Source organism: Carya illinoinensis, chromosome 4 (genome assembly GCF_018687715.1).
Source record: "Carya illinoinensis cultivar Pawnee chromosome 4, C.illinoinensisPawnee_v1, whole genome shotgun sequence".
In the NCBI taxonomy this organism is placed as follows: domain Eukaryota; kingdom Viridiplantae; phylum Streptophyta; class Magnoliopsida; order Fagales; family Juglandaceae; genus Carya; species Carya illinoinensis.
The window spans coordinates 16365212-16388488 of NC_056755.1; the positions used below are offsets into that span (position 1 = coordinate 16365212).

A 23277-nucleotide genomic window follows, 5' to 3' on the forward strand; every position below is an offset into this window, starting at 1 on the left:
AGGGTGTGCGGATAACCCCTAGGGGAGGTCATGGTGCATACGGTTAAAATTGGATAATGGTTTATGAGGCCAAATGGGACTTTTGGCGTGGGCCAGATGGACTTCTGGCGAGATATTGGGCCGGATGGACTTCTGGCGAGATATTGGGCCAAATGGACTTTTGGCGGCCAAATGTGACTTTTGGCGTGTTTTTTTTGGAAAGGATGTGTTTTTGGGCCAAATGGGTTTTTGGCGTGTGTGGAAAACTTGTGTTTTATGGACTTTGTGCATTGGGCATGGTTCATGCATCTTGTTTGAGTTTTATGTGTTTTTATCTGGTAGTGTTTGGGTTTTACTTACCTGCGGTACCATTCGTGGTTCCGTAGCTTTTGGTGCAGAGTTAGAGGACGAAGAGGAGGAGGCTGAGCCCGAGGATGCGGCTCCGCCGGGTTGCTAATGCTATCTTTTATATTTGTTAAAACTGTATTTGTGTTTTGTAATATTTTATCTATGTACGTTTTAAACAGCTTGTATTACGTTAAGAAAAATTCTGATACTTAGTTATGACTTTCGTTATCCGCTGCGTGTTTCTCTGTACACATCTGTTGCCTTGCACACACTCGGCACCCGTCGATGGGATGGTGACCCGGGTTGTCACCATCCGGACGTCTCAATTTCCCCGTGTTCGGGCGTGGGGATTTGGGGGCGTCACACTTTGGCTTATCTGAATATCTCTTTGCATAAAATTTCATATCTTTGAAACTAACATCAAATATCTTCGAAATAATAATATAACATGTATATAAGATGCTTAGGATCCTCCAATAAAATTATCAAAGTCATTAGAATAGGTTTAGACTACCAAAGAGTTAAACTTTCTCAAAACAGAAACTGTTTTTCTTCTTCCAGTTTCTAAGTTTCTAAATCTAAAACAATATTTCATCAAAACCTTTAATCATGCAAAAATCCTCAACCAATAGTCATATATACATGTTAACAATACTCCATAAAAATTTCGGACCAATATCTATCTATTAGCTTGGTCAAAAATTTCAAACTATAACATATTCTCCAGTTTATCTCCCAGAATGACCTTTCTATAGTTTATATAATATTTTACTGACCAAATTATCTTCAAATGAGACAAATAAGATATCCATATAAACTAGACTAAAAAAAGAACAACTTATATGAAGGAGATTTTATGATAAAACACTTACAAAAGCTTCGAAATGGGCGTGCAAAAGAACTCCTAAAAGCTGTCCGAGAGAAAGTATTTGATATTCTTTTTAAGGAACGTGTAAATGAAGATAAGTTCGTGGGTGATGGCTGTAGATACTTATGGACGAGATAAGGAAAATGATAAGGCTGGAGTTGAAAGTTGAGTGTAGTTTTCTCCTACCCAAAATATCTATAAAAGATTATCTCATAATATTTTATCCAATAATATCTACAAAAATCAACTTAAAATATTTTCCAAATGTGGAGTAGACTTAGAAGAGTAAGGTGGCTAAAATCTTTCCATGTGTCCAAATAAAACTTTCTAACTATCTCCAATAATCAAAAATACACTCCTGATACCACAGTGAGTAATAACATTAACTATACGATTAATAGATTCATGAAAACTTATAGGGTCTTCACGAGATTATTAAAGTCAATAGAAATTTCACCGTTAAATTTCTAGTGAGCTGTTACACAAGGTACCATGTTTTTCATTCTTTCCAATAAGGACAAAGAATGATGCATCATCACTAAATGAGGCAGGTTTGGAGAGTGTGATACAACAAAAATTTTATGGATAGTAAAATTATAGTTTATCAATAATATTAAAATAGTTTGAGTTAAGTGTTTTCCAGATTTTAAAAAATGAGAAAGAAAAAATTAAGTAAAAAGTATTAGAAAATTACAATATTGTGAGAATATAATTTTATAAGATTATTTTTGTTTAGAGATTTGAAAAAATTGGAATTGCCTTTTAGTTTTTATTTGAAAGTTTGAAAAATTTGTAATGATTAGTTTGAAAAATTTGTTATGTTTAGTTTGAAAATTTTATATTTGAAATATATTTGAGAATAAGATGAGATGAGATAAAATGAAAATTTTGTATCTCATCTCATGCGCCAAACCTACCCTAATTCCCCTGAGTTGAACTTGTTTGGACACTGAGATAATTTTAGGTAACTTCATATATTTCTTTTAGAGTGGTTCTACAGCTACTGTTGGGAGCTCCTGTTGGAGACTCCCGTCATTGTATTTTATATATATATATATATATATATATTTAATATATATATATATTTTAATTTCAAATCTTAAACATTTTTATTCAATTATTATTCAAGTACAAAATTTAATACGATTTTTCCACACTACCAAACAAAATATCAAAAAGAATAATATTTTCCAATTTCATAACAAAAATGATATTAAAAATTATATTCAAACAATTTCATAATTTTATAATTTTTTATTCAATTTTTTTTCATTTTTTAAATTTAAATAAAATATCTTAATTCAAATTGTTTGACTATTATTCAAGATATCATTATCTACACTAGCCATAAATCTAACAAAATAATAAATCACAATCACCACTCATGTACCATCCTAGCATTTGGGAGCCCAGTATCATTCACTCGTTCAGCACACCTTATACTGTGAGTCACTTACTAATAATATTACGATTTAATTTGATTTGGCTTATTTTATTAATGTGATTGGTCAAAATAGTTATTTTATATTAATTAAAAAAATTAATGCAGTCAATTACATTAATGGAATGCACAAAGAATACGTAAAAGTGATTGCACATAGAATTTTTGTTAAAAAAAAAAGGTTATTTAATTAATTTCATTTAAAGAAAAATGTAAAAAGTTGAAAAAATAGACCCGATTTAGATACAAGAAGTGTTTCATTTTATCTTGTTTCATTATTATAACTTTTTCAATTCCCACACAAAATAGAATAAACAATTTGATTTTTTCAAATCTGAAAACAATAATCATATTAAAAAATTAATATTTTACTAATATTTTATTCAACTTTTAACTTTTATCTCAACTTACTATCTAAATAATGCCTGAAACTATTGTTGTTTATGGTTATCAAAAGAGTTGTTCGTGATTAAGCTAAGGGTCTATATGTTTCGATCATGTAAAACACTTATTTTAAGCAAAACTATTTAGCCAATTAGTTTTCAAGAAAACAATTACCTTTTTTATGTTTGGTTGTCTTGTGAGAATATTTTCTTGAAAACGTTATTTGTTGTTTGGTGCCAATAACTTATTTATGTGATATATGTAATATTTATTTTCAACTTATACTTCTGTAATTATCTTAAAGTCATATTACTCTTTGTGCATTTTAATTAAACTTTTTATCCTATGTGCTTTTAAGTAGGGTTGAATAGGAACTAGCTGGACCAGCCGCCTCTAACAGAGACCGGCCATCGAATTTAGAAATTGGCCAAAACTGGTGGAGAACCGATTGGCCAACGGTATAAATTAGTTTAAATCGATGTCGACTTGTTCAATCCTGGTTTAAATCAGGGAAAAACTGCCAAACTGGCAGATGGTTTATATCTGTTTATTAGTTATATATGAAATGACGTCATTTTAAGTCCAAAGTTTTGAAAAAAAAGTGAAATGGCACCATTTGGTTTAATACGCCAAACAATGCTATTTTGGGTTAGGGCTAACCCCCGAACCCCCCCCCCCCCCTCTTCCCCCCTCATTTTCTCTTGCACCGTTTCTTATGCCTTCTAGCTTTCCCTCTCCTCCCTCTCAAATCTCTCATGCCTCTCATCTCGGCACTCATAGCAAAATCCTAGGTCTCTTAGTCTTAGTTACGCACTCCGCAATGGTGTAGTCTTGACCTCGATTCTTTTTTCTATTTTTTGGTTGTTTGGTTATTTGTAATTTTTTTTTGTGAGATAAGGAGATTTGCTTGAGTTGAGAATCTAAGATCTCATATTTGTGAGAGTTTTTTGTCAAAGAGTGAAACCGACAAGGAACGATGAATCGAGGGTAACCGGCCGGTTTTACCCCCTTTCATCGGTCGGTTTCAGTCGATACAATCCCCTGAAAAGTATATCGGTGCGGTTTTGGTCTTAAAACAAAACCTTACTGATATAGTCAATTTTCAACCTTACAGTTTCAAGATTGATCTAGTAATTATTCATTATTTTAGATATTAAACTACTAACTATATTGATGTGGCAAACTGCATGACATGTCACGTGCCATGTAAATTAAAAAATCATAAAATTTTAAAACTCAAAAAAGGTCATTAAAAAAAAAGAATTTAGGAAAAAAAATTTCAAAAATATTATAAATTTAAGAAACTAAAATATATAAAATTTAAAAACATTTAGAAATTATAAAAATAAAAAATAAATGGAGGGGAGGAGGACCAAAGGAGAGGAAATGAGTGCGAAAGATAGGAAATCAAGTTGAAAAATAGCGGAATGTTATTTAATATTCGAGAGCTATCATGTAAAATTGGAAATTGATTTTCAGAGCTTTTGAGATTAAACCTTTTTTTTTTCTTTCTTTTTTTAAAAATTAAAAAATAGCTTGGACTATCCAATAAGTTTTCATTTGGCTTACGTGTTAATAGTGAAAAAAATCTATTTATCTTTTCTCATTATCCTCTAATATTTCTTGACATGTCATTAAATTATATTAACCCATAAATGAAACATAATAAGTATATTTAATACCACTTCATATTTAATAAATGTATGTCTCAATAAATATAGTCTCAAATTATTTAGTATCAAATAATAAGATGATAAGAGAATAATGATAAAAGAGATTGTTATAGACGTGTTTTACTGTCACTCACACACGATTATCCGTAATTAAAAAGTAGAGTGGCTTGGAGGTTCTGGAAAACATCTCAGATGCCTAAGTAAATAATTACGATGAAAAAAAGCTTTTTTCAATACCAATAAATCAGATAAATTCTACATACCTAAGTTCTTACATATATAAAGCCCGTGTGCGTGTGACTTTTATTATTATGTGATGGCGGGATTATCCGCTATACAAAATTCAAGTCCTGTGGTTGAAAACTTAAACATAATCAAACGATTGCATAGTTTTTCTTGTTCGGAAAACTCTCAATAGTTATTCTCTTGGAGGTTAGAATATACTGAACCTCAGGGCAAATGTCAAGGCGTCAAGAAATCTTGAATTAGTGGCCAAAACCCAAGCCCACTAGTCAGCCCATAGACCGTTTAGTGGTATTGAGCCAGCAATGATGAATAATAGAGTTGTTCTACGGAACAACAACTGTACAGCTACACACCTGCACACCTTAGGTGGCATTTTTTCAACAAAACGAGCGTTTTGATTCAAACAAAGATCGGTGTGAATTTTTCTTTACCATTCGAATTTTGTCCCGTGAAAGTTCAGAACCCCCTCCTCCCTCGACAGTAACTTGCATCGCATCACCTTCCTCTGCCTGTGTCACCTGTGTCACTGAGCGACGCTCCTTCATCTACCTAGCGCCGCCACTCCTGCGAGCTCATTGAACGAAGCAAACCAGATTTGAATCCCACAAGACCCCTCCTTCCTCGCCAAGCAACCCGCGTCGCCCTCCTTCCTCTCCCATTCAAAATCTGCAGTTCACTGGGTTTCATCTCCCCATTCGAAATCTGCAGTTTCTTGGGTTTCATCTCTTCAGCAGTTCCTTAGGTTTCATCTCCCCATTCAAAATCTGCTATACAACCTCCTCACCAACTTCTTCCGTACGGCTTCGTTGCACAACCGATGTTGCTCCTCACCACTCGTCTCCCAAAAGGCCCTGTCTGTGGCCGCCAACAGTGGTCTATTTGAAAAGAAGGGTTTGTGTTTTTCTCTCTTTCTCTCTATTTCGTTTCCATTTCCTAGCATCTCGTATCTAGTATTTTTTGTGTTTTCATTTCTGTATCCCGTATCTAGCAGTTCTGCTCTTGATGCACAATCTGGCGGGACGTGATGCACTAAAAGTCTGGCAAACATTAAGTGCAGAGACAAAGAACCTAGAAGCTGCCACTGAAGTAATATGTTCTCGTACCCCATCCCAAATACAACATTTTAAGCAAATATATCACTCAAAATTTGAGGTTCCCCTTGAACATGATATTGAATGATACACCTATGGAGATCATAAAAGGGTAAAGTTTCTTTCCATATTTCTCAATCTTGCTTTAGTCAAGTATGGATATTTTGCTTTCGAGAGATACATCCTTAGCTTTCCATTTTAGGAGAGTTTTTGAGAATTTTTTCATCCAGTTATCTCATTTTTGCTGCTCTTTTTTCTATCCACATGCTTTGCATTTTGAAGAAAATCCCGAAATTATTAGCCTTTTGTTTTGATTTCTTTTTCTCACCTGATATTTTGTAGAAAATCTGAAGGCATATGTGTTGCATGATCCTTAGCTGAGGGCATGTGCATTGAAGACTAGGCGTATAAAAGTAATAATTAAGTCCCAGTAAAGTCATTTATGGCATTTGTTGCTGGATCATGAAATAGAGGGATTCTTTGGTCCTGACACAATTGTGATTTTTACAATACTATCTCTCTGTAGTGAGGGGTGACCTGATGCATGATTTATGATTATAACTGGTTCCATATGTTCTTTAACTTCTTCTTTTTTTTTTTTTGAAGGATTGCCCTATTAGTCTAGTCTTTCCGCTTAACTGTTAACAAATTTCCTTATTAATGCTGCCTCTGAACTTTTCACGAAATCCAGCTTGAATCCTGAAGCCTTCCATGCTTAACCATTTTAACACCTACCTCATATTTGATCATTTTCTTTTAGAAAGACCAGTGGATGATTTTAGAGGCACAATCAAATCATGAGATGGACAGCTTTTAAATTATGCATTTGTGGAAGTTTAATCTGAAGAATTGAGAAAGCTAGTCCTTTAACATTGGGGAAAAAAGGGGCAAAAGTAAAGTTTAATATGGTGCTTTCTTTCTGATTTGCATCATGTGATTCCTTTAACATGGTGCATTCTTTCTGATGCTTACTCTTAAAAGCAAATTTACTCTCTTAAGGCCTCAACTTTTATCCACATAACTACAACCTTGCTGTCTTACACTCCCTTTTGAATAATATCAACCTGTAACAGAGAGTTTAAATCTATAGCACATACAATTTGAGTAGATTAAGTTATTTTTATAAAAAAAACCCAGATCACCCTTGGAGAAGGTTGAACCATGGCATAATCTTTAGGAACTACTGGCAGCTCATTTGATGACTTCATCCTCTATTATAGTGTATTTGACTCTACTTAGTTCACAAATTTATTTATTTTTGATAAGTGCTTAGTTCACAAATATTCACACCAAGAAGCACAAAGCAGCAGCTTTATTAACCTTTATGCTTTCTGTTCTTGGACTTCCGATCACTGTGTAGTTGTCGAAGCAATATGTTCCATGGTCACTTGCACGGTATGTCTTACTTAGTATGTCCTATGGTGTTCTTAATGTGATGCTTAATAATTTTACTTGCATAATTATTAACTTTTTATCTTCTTGTTTCGTTTCCAGTCGAGGAGATGGTGAAGACACTTGCGTGGGTGAAGTTGTGTTATGAAGGGGCTGTTAGTACCACTTGTCCTTATGTGGAGATGGTGAAGCCTTGTCACCCTTGCAAGTCAACCCAATCACTTTTTGGCTTGTATATGTTGTGTTGTGAAACAGGTGTTAGTGCACATTGTTTTGTATCCAGTTGTGGACTTAATAATCACATTTGTTCATGCTGTAAGTTGGTCCATTTTTGTTTAGTTCATGCAAGGGATTTTATCTAATTAGATTAGTTTATTGGAGCCTTTGGACTGAAAGTTGTAAAGCCGTAAATATGTTTTTATTATTAACAATAAAACTCATTTAAGATTACTTAATATATATTGTATTATTAGTTTCTTGCTCCATTTAATCAATGTATTTGATAGTCAAACGACAATTCAAATAAGTTAATTGCAAAACATCATATGGTTATACACGTATGGATATACATCATAACCAAAACATCGTAAGATAATTGTTGTCCATGTGCAAACATAAAACATATGCGTTTTAACATTATAATTGATCCTTACAAAAATCTTACAAAAAACATCTAGACCTTGCTCAACTACTTAAAAGTTATATACCTATCAAAAAAAAAAAAAAACTACTTAAAAGTTACAATTTATCTGAATAATACAAAAACTATTACAATTGATACAACTTAATAAAAACACAATAATTTTCGGTTTTCCTTTTGAAGATTTGTCTCTCTTGCTCTCTCTCTCTCACTCTATCTTTCTGTTTTTGAACTTCATACTCCACCACAAAACATCATTATATGTCTTCTAAAGTTCATTCTCTCTTCTACAAAGGTTCTCCTTTAGCAAATGAAGTATATCCATCCAAAAGAAAATTTCACACTTGAGAGGAATAAATGATTAAAGCTTTTTCCATGAAACATTGGGTTGCTTTAATTTGGACCTGAAATCAAAGAGGCAAAATTAAAAGATGGATAAAAAGTTGCTTTAATTATAATATGTCCTATATGGTAATGAATCACAAAGTATCATCATGTACTGTGTGGTAATCAGCTGAACATGGACTTTAACCCATTCTTTTTTTTGTTCTTATGCCCTTTTTTGCCTTTAATTATATGCTTTGTATTGAATGTAACTTAGTCTGTACACATTATAGTATAATGAAATGTGATTAAATACAAAGTTACGGTGGGGAAGAATAAGCCCATCAACCAGCTCATAAATTCAGAAAAATGAAATGAAAACAATTTGAGAAATTATCCTAACAATTTGATCCCATATTTTTAAGAGAAAAACCACGCCAAGGACCATTTTTAAGAGAAATAGATATTGTAGTTGCATGCCTTGGTATATGTTACTACAAGATGATCTAAATATTCCAAACACCAGGAACTAAATATGTCAACTGTAAATGTCCAGGGAAGAAGGCTAGGAAAAAGATGCCAAGACTCCCTTGTCCTCTTGCCTGAAGTGTGTAAAACTAAAAGCCATTATATATTTGTGAAAGAGCCAGGCTGCAAGTGCTAATTAAATACTTGAGAGGAAATGGCTATGCTACCATTGTTGCTAACACTGAAGGCAAGAGCTACACAAAATACCAGTCAATCCAGGGTCTTGTTTATTTATTTATTTTTCACTGAATTTGTCGTTACAACATAGAAAGTAATAACACATGGCATTAAATTCTTATCAAAATCTATACGATGGGTATAATATTTTGAGATGATCTCCAACTAGAAACATCTACGTTTGAGGAGTGTTAACAACTTCTTTGACTTTGAAAGCTGTTACATCTACAAAATATCATTTTTTTAACCCCAACAATGGAACAAAATACATAATCACAGACTCAAAAAATACACAATCGCTTGTCACAAACTAACAAATATTGTAGAAACAATTTGAATAGAAGATTCCTTGGATAGAAAATTATTGTACCGTGGTGCAGATCTGGACTTCCAGATGGGTTCTCTCCCTAGATCTGGATGCAGTATCCCTCGAACTTGAACAATATTCTGGGTTTGATCTAGAATCATAGAGCAACAAAGAAGTGGAGTAAAGAATGAGAGAGGATAACAAGAGGAAGTGAGAGGGTAGTGCAAGGGCTTTGCCCTAGAATCAAAGAGAGATAAGAGAGAGGAGTAAAGAATTATGAGAGAGGAACACGGGAGATCGACCCAAATAGCGATACCCAGAGTGCGAACAGATTCCAATAAAGCGACCAACTTTTCCTTCATAGAAACACTACAGCCGAAATCCAAGGGAGTGAAACAAGGAAAGCAAAAAGAAAAGCAATGTTACCTAGATCATGTCACAGAGGGCTTCGCGTTGGTGGACTTAGGGACCCAACGGCTTGGGGACTGATCTCCTCGGGAGGGCTGAGGTTGTGGTGGGGAGGGTTGAGGTCGGTGGTTGCTTCGCTTTGAGGACTGAGATCGAAGAAGACGAGGGGGCGAGTGGGCTAAGAGTGCTGGTGTAAATGTTTGCCAATACTGAGATCGAAGAAGACGAGGGCTTCGCTACGGAGAGAGTTGCTCGAGCTAGATTTCTCAAAAATCAAATGTTTGCCAATACTGAGAGAGGGAACGGGACCTAGGGAGAATTTGGTCATTAGCCAGCGCCACGTATGGTGTGCGTTCGGCTGCTGCTCCCAAATAGGGACTGCTCCCAATACTTTCTCTGAATAATATTACATGGTATCTAAAGGCAAAAAAGCTTATGTTCAAGAAAAGAAAAACCAAACAACTTCCGAAATAATTTTCAAAAAACATTTTATAGTGAAACAAACGGACCGTATATTTCAGTTCTTTTACCGAAAATCCCATGAGCAGGGTGTACGTAGTAGGAAGATGAGAGTTTTTCTGGTCTGTGAAAGGTAGATATGAATCGCATGGAAATGGCTATGGGCATTCTTTTGTTTCTGTTCACGAACATTATCCTCTCCCTCTTCCCCTGTCTTTCAGTACGTGCGAAGGATTAATCGGTGACAAGGTTGGAAACCAAAAGAGGCTATTCTCCGATGGTTAATAAAAGATTAAAATTTTAAAATGTGTGACAATTCCAATGTTTGATCAAATGAACGGCGTATACGCGTGAATCAGAACCCGCAATTTAGAAAATTGTCGGGGGATCTCAATCCCATGTATTATGTTTCTTGTATTGCAGTATGAGCTCTACTCGACCCAATTGGAGTTGTTGAAACGTGATGCTAAAGGCTTACTTTCATCCAATGAAGAGCCCTCTGTCCTATTAAAGCTTATCGACACAATGCAGCGGTTAGGAGTGGCTTACCACTTTGGAAAGGAGATTAAAGTAGCTCTCGGTCTTTGTTACCCAGATGTCTCTGCTAATATTTTTCAGACTGCTTTGTACTTTCGGATTGCAAGAGAACATGGTTTTCCAATTAGCTCAGGTGATCGCATGGACCCAATGTATATATTGTTCAATTTGTTTATAAGGGCCAAGTATAAATGACTTTCGTAACTTCTGGCCGGTGTTTTGTGAAGCAGACGTGTTTGAAAGATTTCGAAGCAGAGATGGAAAATTAATTCTGGACTGCTTAAGCGGGGACATGGAGGGACTTTTGGTTTTGTATGATGCCACTCACCTTGGAATGGATAGAGAAAATATTTTGGAAGAGTTTTAAGGATTTTAGTACCAAAAACCTGGATAGTAATTCTGCTATTCAGGTGAAAGAGTCACTGGAAATCCCCTTACATTGGAGGATGTCTAGAGTTGAAGCTCGTTACTTCATTGATGTGTATCAGAAGGATACTACAATGAGCTTGACTTTGCTTGAGCTGGCTATGTTGGATTACAACTTAGTGCAATCTGTACATCAGCAAGAAGTTAAGGAGTTAGCAAGGTAACGTTTACTTTGATCTGTGTTGTTAATTTAATGGAAGACAAGCCAATAATCTTAACATTTTTGAAATTTGATTCCTTGATTATGGGGTGGAGAGAGTTGAATTTCAAAGATAAGTTAAGCTTTTCAAAGGACAGGTTGATGGAGAATTTTTTGTGGGCAATGGGGATTGTTTCTGAGCCACATGAGTTCTCAAAGTGCAGGATGGGTCTCACCAAATTTGTATGCATATTAACAGCTATTGATGACGTGTATGATGTATATGGATCTCTGGATGAGCTTGAATGCTTTACCGATGCGGTGAATAGGTATAATAACAGCACGGTTAACTCTGATACTAGAGTTTAGTCTTGCTTTGTCCAAACCATCAACTGGATTCCCAATTAATTAGCATATCTCCTTTTTCATTCATTCCCCTTTTCTTACTTTTCAATTATTTTGAGCAGATGGGAAATGAAGGCAATGGAGAATCTTCCTGAGTAGATGAAGGCTTGCTATGTTGCCATGCATAACTTTGCAAATGAAATACTCTTTGATGTCATCAAAAGTCATGGTTTGGATCTTTCACCCCACATTCGAGAAGCGGTGAGCTATTAAACAAAATATAGTTTGTTCTTTGATTAGTGTCGTGGGTATCAATCATTTCAAGGGAAATGGATAGGATCTTATTTTGGGTTGAAATATGTAGTATCCATTTAATGTAAAATATGAAATATTGTAAATCATTTTGAATTATCTTGAAAAGTAAAATAGAGATTATCATATTCCCGGTGGTGTGTATGATAATGATTACGCTGTTTGCATTTGGCCCCTCTTGTGGAACTCTAGCTACCAGCACAAATTACATAAATGCAATTAAAAGACGCAGTATTTCCCATAGAAGATGCCTGATTGGCATGATCCATTATTGTTTCTTTGCAGTGGGAAAATCTTTGCGGATCATATTTAGTTGAAGCTCGTTGGTTTTCCCGTGGATACACTCCAACTTTGGACGAGTACCTAGAAAATGCATGGATTTCTGTTGGTGGTCCTGCAGCCATTTTCCATGCCTATGTTCTGCTTGGGTGCAGTACCATAACAAAAGAGTCACTTGATTGTCTCAAGCATGGCTCTGGGCTAATATACTGGGCATCTCTTATAACTCGATTAAGTGATGATTTAGGGACTTCAGAGGTAAGTAGATTTAGAAGTGGTTAATTTGACTTGTTGGTCTCATTTTATTTGCTTATGCTGAAATCCCTTAAGATGTACTGACTTTCTGTTTCTTTCTCTCGATCAAATTAAGGCTGAAAGTAAGAGAGGTGATGTGGCAAAATCCATCCAGTGCTACATGGAACAGGAAAGTGTATCCAAAGAAGAAGCTCAAAATCACATAAAGAGCTTAATCAGCTATTCATGGAAAAAAATGAACGAGTAGAGTGCTAAAAAATCCCTTCCAAAATCGATTGTAAAGATGTCATTGAACATGGCGCGCACTGGTATTGGAATGTGGAACAGGCTTTATGAAAGATTATTTGACCTCTTTGATTGTCAAACCTATCCCTTTTGATAAAGATCTCCGACAGTTTTCTGTCCATTAGTTATTTTAATATATATTTTATGTTATTTAATGTTATCCATTATAATATAGATTTATAACATCAATTATTCTGTCTGTCGTTAAAATGGTAGTTGTATTAAATAATTCGTTTCCAAGTGGATAAAAAAGAGAAGTTGGGAGTGCGTCATGGCGCACCGAATGCTGACATCGAAAATAAAACGAAGCGTTTCATTAAAGAGAGATTTTGAGGCATCAGGCGGGAAGACTGAAGACTGAAATGAAAACTTTCTTCCTCTCCCCCTTCTGAAACCATCAAAATCCCTAATCCTAACCCCTCCCCAACCCGTCGTGGCCCTTACCCCTCCCTAAGCCTGACTCAAGGTCAAGGTACCTTGTGAACTTTGCACACGAAGAGTTCGCATTATGGGAAAGAAAATGCCTCAGATTTACGTTTGTGAGCTCCTTGAACGTGTCGAAGAATGCGGTGTGTTTCAAGAGGAGGTTTTCGTTGGGAGTGATCACTTGGTTGTAACTGAGGGCAATTGACGCCCTAAAACATGGTCATGTTTACGAAGGATTCGAAAGCGAAGAACCGATGGCTTGGGTAATTTGTAAGGCCTCAATCTATATATGTTAGATAAAAATATCCAGTCTTAATTCGTAATTACATATATCATAATTGATTAGCATCCCAATAATGCATTCGTACATGGGGCATGGGGTCCCTACCCGGCTAAATTTTGATTGAACCAGCGAATGAATCTTGGTTTTCAAAAGGGAGACGGAGTCTGAGTTTTTCAATCTGCCATATGACAAATGCGCACGGACCCCATCTCTCAATTTGCCGACTATAAAAGGTATTTCTCTTTTTGAGTTTTGCTACGTACAATCGGTAAATATAACCGGTGTGCAGTCGGCTGTACGGAATGAATAAAAAAAATTATAAATTTTTTTTTTTATATTCAAGGGACCTATATAAATAAAAAAAAGTTAAAAAAATATTTTTTTTTTCATGTAGGTCCCATATTAATTTACTTTTTTCTCCACGACTGCACATCGACTGCATTTGTCGACTATAAAAAGTATTTCTCTTTTTATTTCTATGTAATTAGATTCCGCGTGGATTTGATACTTCAACAAAGTCACTCATTTAAAATGCAAAGTCACTCATTTAAAACACCTTTAAATTAGTCACTCATTTAAAATGCAAAGTCACTCATTTAAAACACCTTTAAATTAATATATACGACAATATTGTCTTCCATAGAGATAAGATCTAAGATAGTTTTCTGTCCATCAGTTTATTTTTAATAATAGAATAGAGTTGTTATAAAAAAATAAAATAAAATAGAGATGTAAAATAATCTACAATTTAGAATTTATATGAAATTTCGCCTATTCCTTTTAAAGAAATAATAAATTTAAAATTTATTTGACAAAGTTTAATTTTTTTTTTTTTTTCAATAGAAATGTGCAAGAATTATACGTTTTAAGTAGAAAGACTAGAGTGGAAAAACAATCCAACCAAAACCGAAAAGGAAGTTTAGAATGAAACATCAAAGTGAGTCGTAAGTTTGTGATGCTTCTATATTTCCTTTCATTCTATTCTAGAGTCTAATTAGGAGAATCCCGGTTTTTGTTTGTAAATAAATTGTTAGATCCTTGGCTGCAAATTCACCCCTTCATCTGTTTAGAATATACATATTTTAGCACTAAATTGAGAAGGCTACAGTACTTAATTCAGATTTGTGTCGGAGGGGATTTAACCAAGTAAAGTTGGTGAATTCATCCACAAAGATTGCATAGAACTGCTATTCATCTGTAAAGTTGGCTTACTCATTTACTTAATAATAAAACAAGACATGCAATTAGACAGTTAATTATTGACTATGTAAACTTCATGCTATCAAAATTAAATAAATTATATGCATAGTCGTCTCTCACGATATATATATATATATATTACTCTATATTCACGCACGTTTAACATACAATTAATGAGGAAAGTAGGTAAAGTTGATTACTGAAACCTGTCTCCTACTTTAATATGATTTATCAAAAAATTCAACTAACGGAAACTATTCTAAATAATTTAAGCCCTCAGTTACCTATGTACGTTAGGCAGAAATGTTGAGCAGCTGTGGACCAATAGCTAAAGGTGGACCAGCCGCTCTGCACTGAATTATTTGTTTCTAGAAACTGTACAGGAAGAAGACGAGGTTTTCACAAGTGAAAGCTTTCTAAACTGGCCTGTTCATGATCTTTTTAATCGTCCAGGTTGGAGTATAGTGTTTTCCTCGTGCTACTAATTAAAGGTAACTGAGGGTACGTACTCAACAGTATTTTAAGGTTTACTTTGCTATAAGAAGGAGATTTACATGCTGCTTCGATCTTAATTCTCAACTTGTTCACAAGATATCCTCCTCATGGCCGAGACAATGTTTTTCTCCCTCTCCAGCTCATGTTGCGTTACGCTTAACTGCCAAAGACACGTAGTTTTGCCACAGAATAGAAGAAGATCAAGAAGAAGCAGCCAAGGACTTCCCATGTTTCCCACCATGATCGTCCCAAAGCTCCATGGATTACAAGCCAAACCACGGAGATCAGCTCATTACCATCCTAGCATTTGGGATCCGAACCTCATTCAGTCCTTGAGTACTCCCTACACTGTAATTAACTCCACCCCCTAAGCACGTCATTTTATTTTTCTGAAAGACACGGCTGACATATTTGTCTTAAACGTGCATGCTTCTTGTCTTGCAGTATGACGAGTTCCACTCGACCCGATTGGAGGGGTTGAAACAAAATGCTAAGTGCTTGCTTACATCCAATAATAAAGACCCCTGTGTCCTGCTAAAGCTTATTGACACGGTGCAGCGGTTAGGAGTGGCTTACCACTTTGGAAAGGAGATAGAAGTAGCTCTCAATCTTTGTTACCCAGATCACACTACCAATCTGCTCCAGACTGCTTTGCACTTTCGAATTGCAAGAGAACACGGTTTTCCAATTAGCTCAGGTGATCCTGACATGATGGAATCATCTTTGTAATTTTCACTTTGTTTCGAGGGGCTATTTATAAACAACTTTTTAACTTCTGGCTAACGTTTTGTGAAACAGACGTGTTTGAAAAATTTAGAAGCAGAGATGGAAAATTTATACAGGACGGTTTAAGCAGGGAGATGGAGGGAATTTTGGCTTTATATGAAGCCTCTCACTTGGGAATGCATGGAGAAAATATTTTGGAAGAGGTTAAGGATATTAGTACTAAAAGCCTGAAATCATTAATGGGAAAATTTGATAGTGATTTTGCTAAGCAAGTGAAAGAGTCACTGGAAAGACCCCTACGTTGGAGGATGCCAAGAGTTGAAGCTCGTAACTTCATTGATGTGTATCAGAAGGATACTGCAAAGAGCTTGACTTTGCTTGAGCTGGCTATTTTGGATTACAACTTAGTGCAATCTGTATATCAGCAAGAAGTTAAGGAGTTAGCAAGGTAAGGTTTACTTTGATCTGTGTTGTTAATTTAATGGAAGACAAGCCAATAATCTTAACATATATGTTTGAAATTTGAATATTCCTTGATTAGGTGGTGGAGAGAGTTGGGTTTCAAAGAGAAGCTACCTTTTTCAAGGGACAGGTTGATGGAGAATTTTTTGTGGGCAATGGGGATTGTTTCTGAGCCACAGTTCTCAAAGTGCAGGATAGGCCTCACCAAATTTGTATGCATACTAACAGCTATAGATGACATTTATGACGTATATGGATCCATGGATGAGCTTGAATGCTTTACCAATGCTGTAAATCGGTATAATAATAACATGATTAACTCTGATTTTTCTTTTTTTCGTTCACTGTCTATTTCTTAATTGCAATTATTTGAGCAGCTGGGAAATGAAGGCAATGGAGAACCTTCCCGAGTACATGAAGATTTGCTATGTTGCCATGCTTAACTTTGCTAATGAAGTCGTCTTTGATGTTCTCAAAAGCCATGGCTTGGATATTTTTCCCTACATTAAAGAAGCGGTAAGCTATTAAACTAAAGTAATGCTAGATACAATTTTGAAGTTCTGTGTAAGTCCTGCATATTTTCTTTGAAAAAAAAAAAAAAGATCAACTATTAAGAAAATATATTTTTATGTGTTCCAAATTTACTCATTTTTTTCTAAAGAAATGCTCAAGACTTACATATCCTAATTAAGCCCAGCACAAAATCACATAAATGCAATAAACAAATTAGTAAAATGAAATGGAGATGATCTTACTTTGTCAGTATGATAATAATTAATGTTGTTTAGCCCCTATTGTGTAATTCTATATATCATAGCAAATATGCCTGATTGGCATGCATTACTGTTTCTATGCAGTGGGCAAATCTTTGTGGATCATATTTAGTAGAAGCTCAGTGGTTTTCCTGTGGATACACTCCAACTTTGGACGCGTACTTAGAAAATGCATGGATTTCTGTTGGTGGTCCTGCAGCCATTGTCCATGCCTATGTTCTGCTTGGGTGCAGTACCTTAACAAAAGAGTCACTTGATTGTCTACAGCATGGCTCTGGGCGGCTAATATATTGGTCATCTCTTATTACTCGATTAAGTGATGATTTAGGGACTTCAGAGGTAACCAGATCTGGCTCAACAATCTACAACTAAGCTAGTATTGATCAAGAAAAGCACTTAGTTTGATCCTGTTGCTCTCATTTTATATGCAAATACCCAATCTATTACATGTTGATTTGATTGAATTACTGACTAATTTCTACTGTCTACTTTTCAAAGGCTGAAAGCAAGAGAGGTGATGTGGCAAAATCCATCCACTGCTACATGGTACAGGAAAGTGTATCCAGAGAAGAAGCTCAAAATCACATAAAGAGCTTAATCAGCTATTCATGGAAGAAACTGAATGGGGAGTGTGCCAAAAACTCCCTGCCAAAATCGATCGTGAAGATGTCATTGAACATGGCGCGCACTTCTCTATTCATCTTCCAACGTGGTGATGGTATTGGCACATCGACGGGGTCTATGAAAGATCATTTAACCTCACTAATTGTCAAACCTATCCCTATTGAATGTTGATATATTTGGTCTAGCTTTGTCATTTTCTCAGTGCATGCATCATTAAGGTATAATCACGTCAATCAGTCGGATTTGCAAAATATAACAATAATAATAGGGTACGTAGATATCACGTTTTCTGTGTTTTACTTTCAGAATAATACCACTTGTCCCCATAAATGATTCCTATTATTATTATTTATTTAGTAATTAAGAAAATATTTTTAAATATATAAAGGTATATAAAAATGAATGAAAAAAGTACAATAAAAAAAAAAGAGCCATGTCGGGACCCATGCTCGGGCTACACCGACTCTTTTCTTTTAACTCCTAACATCTTAGTTTTATAATTATTTATTAACGAAAGGAAATTCCTTAGGACCGGTCGGGCTGGTTATACTCAAATAACAGCCTGCCAATCGTGAACCGACACATAGGACTTCCACCAAGATTTCCGTGGACCAGCACTACACGTGAAACATGCTGAGATTTCAGAAATCATTTCTTCCCAAGCTCAGCTTCGTTGTCTTCAAGCCCTAACTACTTCACGTCGAGCTCTTCGATTTCTCTAACAGTTTTTGCGCGTCTCCGATTTCTATCCCGTGGCTCAATTTTATATTTCCCAGCCGTCACTTGCGAGTTCCCATTTCCTAGCAAAAATCTGCATAAATATAAGAGGCAGCATTGGCATTGGTTTACACAAGTTTCAGTTCAAAATTGTGAATCCACACAAACTCTAACAAACAAATACATGGATCTTGAACCGTAATTCGATTTTAACAACCAGCTCAGGACACTAAAATCCAAACCCATTACCTGCAGATCCGTCAATTTCCATATTTAAACGACCACTAAAATCCTCTGTTTCCCAATATTCAGACTTCCATTACATCTAAAATATGAAATTCAAAATTACTACTAACATATGATACCTGACTATCAGCCATGAGAAATGAAGGGGTGAGAACAGCGGCAGCGAAGGGCAGTGCAATCGAGTCCGAAGAGAGGGGCAGTAATGTCGGCGTCGGCTTCAGACTGAGAAGGGGGCGATTTTGACCTACGTCAGCGTTGGCTTCGGCTTCACAGTCAGATTTCTGGGTAGTTGTCGGGCTGAGCTTGCCGGTCAGTTCGTCGTGCTCACAGTTTGATTTCTGGGTCTGGGTCACCGTCGGGCTGAGCTTGCGGGTCAGTTCTTTGTGCTTATGAATGGGAGAAGGCCTTACGGGAAGGGAAAGGCATAGGCAGATCGAAGGGGAGAAAGGTTTCAGTGTGCCCGAGTGCATTTTCCTTTACATTGCTTTATCCTACGTGGCAACTCATGAATGAAGGGCTGTTTTTATCTCATTTACAGCCCGACCAGCGTGAAGCGTTTCTGTTAACGAAAACTAATGCAGTTGTAAAGAGATCTCAAAAAAGTAAATTCACATGTTAACATGATTTCATATAATATTTTAGATATACTTTATTATAAAAATAAATTTACAATCTAATATATCACATTTAACCACGTCAATTTATGAATTTATTTTTGTACCATTTATTTGTGGCTATAACTAATAAAAGTTAGAGCTTAAAATTAAAAGGTTATGAACTGCACACTTCTTTTGAAAAAATAAAAATAAAAATAAGGTCCATTATAAAATATAATAATTTTTTTATATGGGTTCAAGATTTATTCACTTGTTTTTAGGGAGCGTGCGGAGGTGTATACTCTAGAACTATAAATAGTATTTCTCATAAATTCAAGTAATTCTAGATACAGTATTAAGCCGTGCAAGTCTCATATAGTATATTTTTTTTAAAAAAAATAAGGTCTACTAATAAAAAATAAAATTTTCCCATAAATTCCAGATTTATTTATTTTTTAAATAAAATATGCAGAACTCACACACTTAAAACATGCAACATTCCTCTTTAATTGTATTGGCATTGGTATCTGCTTATGCAAATGCAAACACATATTTGTATAATTAGACCCTTAATTTGACTGCATTGGATTATATATATATATATAAAATTTTACATAGCTATAAACGGTATTTCAATATGTTTGTAGATACACTATTCACTCTATAAATATTATTTTATTAATTTTTTCTCTCTCCTCCCTCTCTCTCTCTCTCTCAGAACCCTTTCTCTTTTCCCTTGCTCAGCTGCGCAACAAATTTCACCTCTACCTTCATCCTTCATTTTATTAATATAATGTATCATATTTTTTTTATCATTTTATTATTTTTATTATCATTATATTTGTATTAATATATGTAGTAAGTGCTAATTGCAAATATATATAATTAATTTTCGGAAATTAATTAATAATAATAATAAGTAATATTTTATATTATTTTAACTAAAAAATATATACTCTAACACGAGAGTTTTTCTTAAATAAAGAAAATAATTTTCAAAATATGTGATTTTATATTTACATATAGGAAAACCAATGCCGCTCTAAATCCAAACCGATGGTGAAAGCTATCCTCGACGCACCTCTCGTGGATGGTAAAAATCTACCCAACCTAAATATGGCAGATGCCGAAAAGCTTTTCCTCCAACGTTAACCACAGTTGCCAAGGCCCAAAATACCATGTTTTTATTCTTCCAAATAAGGACAAAGCATGATGCATCATCCCCGAACAACCTTAACGCTTTGTTGTTTTCGCAATTATTTCTTTTCATTTTATTTTATTATTGTAATTATTTTAAATTTTTATATAAAATAAAATAAACAAATTAATTTTTTCAAAATTTAAAATAAAAATAATATTATGATAATATTTTTTTCAACTTTTAATTTTTATTTTAATTCATCTTATCTGTAAAAACAAACGAGACTTAATAGGCTAGTTTGGATATAAAAAATATTTCATTTCATCCCATCTCATTATTATAATTTTTTTAAATTTCTACATAAAATATAATAAAAAATTTAATTTTTTTAGGTAAAAAATTATAATATTATTAAAAAATAATATTTTAACAATATTTTGTTCAATTTTTAACTTTTATATCCACTCATCTCATCTCAACTTATTATTTAAATAGCACCCGAAAATATTGTTGTTAATGATTATCAAAAGAGTTGTTCAAGATTAAGCTAAAGGTCTATTTGTTTCGATGTAAAACACTTATTTTAAGCAAAACTATTTAGCCAAATAGTTTTGAAGAAAACAATTACTTTTTTGATGTTTGGTTGTCTTGTGAGAATATTTTCTCGAAAACGTATTTTTGTTGTTTGGTGCCAATAACTTATTTATTTAAACTACTAACTATATTGATGTGGCAAACCGCATGACATGTCCCGTGTCATGTAAATTAAAAACCCTTAAAAATTTAAACTTAAAAAAGTCGTTAAAAATAAAAATAGAATTTAGAAAAAAATTTCAAAAGTTTTATAAATTTAAGAAACTAAAATATATAAAATTTAAAAACATTTAGAAATTATAAAAAAATAAATAAATGGATGGGAGGAGGACCAAATTAAGGAGAGGAAATGAATACAAAAGATAGGAAATCGAGTTGGGGAATAGCGGAATGTTATTTAATATTCGAGAGCTATAATGTAAAATTGGAAATTGATTTTCAGAGCTTTTGAGCTTAAACCATTTTTTTATTTTTATTTTTTGAAAAAAGCTTGAACTATCCAACAGCTGAAGTCGTTTTCTTTTGGCTTACGTGTTAAGAGTGAAAAAATAATATTTATCTTTTCTCATCAACCTCTAATATTTCTTGATGTGTCATTAAATTATATAATTCCATAAATGAAAAATAATAAATATATTTAATACCACATCATATTTAATAAATATATGTCTCAATAAATATAGTCTCTAATCATTTACTAGCAAATCATAAGATAATAAAAGAATAATGATAAAAGATATTGTTATGGACGTGTTTTACAGCCACTTATGCACGATCACCTGCAATCAAAGAGTAGAATGATTTGGAGGTTCTAGAGAATGCCTCCAATACCTAAGTCAATAATCAGGATGGAAAACTATTTTTTCAATACAAATGAATCATATAAATTCTACATACCTGGGTTCTCTGTATGTATAGAGCCCACGAGACTTATATTATTATGTGATGATGGGATTATCTGTTAATTGAAATTCAAGTCCTGTGATGGAAAACTTATCCATACTCAAACGATCGGATAGTTTTCTTGTTTGGAGGACTCTCAACAGTTATTCTATTGAAGGTTAGAATGGACTAGACTCTGAGCAAAGGCCAAGTTCTCAAGAAACCCTGGATTAGTGGCCTAACTTGTAACCTACTTACGCCGACTGGTTAGCTCAATAGAGCAATTTGTGGTCTTAAGCCCCTTCGAGAGACGATAAATAATATTACACAGCCTATCAAAAACTGAAAAAACTTATGTTCAAGAAAAGAAAAACCAAACAACTTCAGAAATAATTTTCAAAAATCATTTTATAGTGAAACAAACGGATCGTATATTTAAGTTATTTTACTGAAAATCCCATGAGAGGTTTCTAGTCTGTGAAAGGTAGATTCGGAATCGCTTGGAAATGGCTACGAGCATTCTTTTGTTCCTGTGAACGAACATTATCCTCTCCCTCTCCCATTCCCTCTCCCGTCTTTCAGTACATGCGAAGGATTAATCGGTGACAAAGTTGGAAACCAAAGAGGCTATTCTCCGATGGTTAATAAAAGATTAAAATTTTTGACAATTCCAGTGTTTGATGAAATAAACGGCATATACGCATGAATCAGAACCCGCAATTTTAGAAAAAATTCCGGGGGATCTCAATCCCATGTATTATGTTTCTTGTATTGCAGTATGAGCTCTACTCGACCCAATTGGAGCTATTGAAATGTGATGCAAAAGGCTTGCTTTCATCCAATGAAGTGCCCTTTGTCCTATAAAAGCTTATCAACACAATGCAGCGGTTAGGAGTGGCTTACCACTTTGGAATGGAGATTGAAGTAGCTTTCGGTCTTTGTTACCCAGATATCTCTGCTAATATCTTTCAGACTACTTTGTACTTTCGGATTGCATGTTGGTTTTGATAAACTTGGCCATTTGCAGGAAAGCAGAGGAAGCAGAAAATGCAGAAAATAAAATGCAGAGAAGTTTGTTGCAGCAACGTACAATGCTTGCACTCATTTTCCTTAATTCTGTACAATGTACTATACCATCTATATATAGTAAGCATAAAGGAATGAAAGAATAATAATCCCTAACTAACTTGTACAATCTGCAGAAAAAGAATTACAATACGAAGCAATCCAGAACCATCTTTGTTGAGCTGGAGAACATTTGAGGTATCT

At 34.5% G+C, this 23277-nt stretch overlaps 1 protein-coding gene and 1 pseudogene across 15 annotated transcripts; both read left to right on the forward strand.

Annotated features, from left to right (window-relative positions):
- The first annotated feature begins 10280 nt into the window (after nucleotides 1-10280).
- On the forward strand, nucleotides 10281-13032 carry LOC122307038 (annotated as a pseudogene).
- A 157-nt stretch (nucleotides 13033-13189) lies between these two features.
- LOC122306708 (probable terpene synthase 9) lies at nucleotides 13190-18143 on the forward strand. Of its 15 annotated transcripts, none has more exons than XM_043119197.1 (10): nucleotides 13190-13539; nucleotides 13682-13785; nucleotides 15033-15243; nucleotides 15387-15597; nucleotides 15692-15944; nucleotides 16046-16421; nucleotides 16515-16733; nucleotides 16813-16951; nucleotides 17293-17547; nucleotides 17707-18143. In XM_043119197.1, the coding sequence occupies exons 4-10, from the start codon at nucleotides 15475-15477 to the stop codon at nucleotides 18001-18003; spliced, it is 1662 nt and encodes a 553-aa protein (XP_042975131.1). In that variant the 5' UTR covers nucleotides 13190-13539; nucleotides 13682-13785; nucleotides 15033-15243; nucleotides 15387-15474; the 3' UTR covers nucleotides 18004-18143. The 15 variants fall into 15 exon arrangements, with proteins under 15 accessions (XP_042975131.1, XP_042975129.1, XP_042975134.1 ...); XM_043119195.1 differs by having other exon boundaries at nucleotides 15050-15243; XM_043119200.1 differs by having other exon boundaries at nucleotides 15125-15243.
- Nucleotides 18144-23277: the final 5134 nt, after the last annotated feature.

What these genes read in the sequence shown, in the direction of transcription:
- LOC122306708 (XM_043119190.1), top strand. Translation starts at nt 15,355, where the DNA reads ATGGCCGAGACAATGTTTTTCTCCCTCTCCAGCTCATGTTGCGTTACG. An exon ending in CCTTGAGTACTCCCTACACT is followed by an intron (nt 15,598 to 15,691) that starts GTAATTAACTCC and finishes CTTGTCTTGCAG; the next exon opens with TATGACGAGTTCCACTCGAC. An exon ending in TTCCCTACATTAAAGAAGCG is followed by an intron (nt 16,952 to 17,292) that starts GTAAGCTATTAA and finishes GTTTCTATGCAG; the next exon opens with TGGGCAAATCTTTGTGGATC.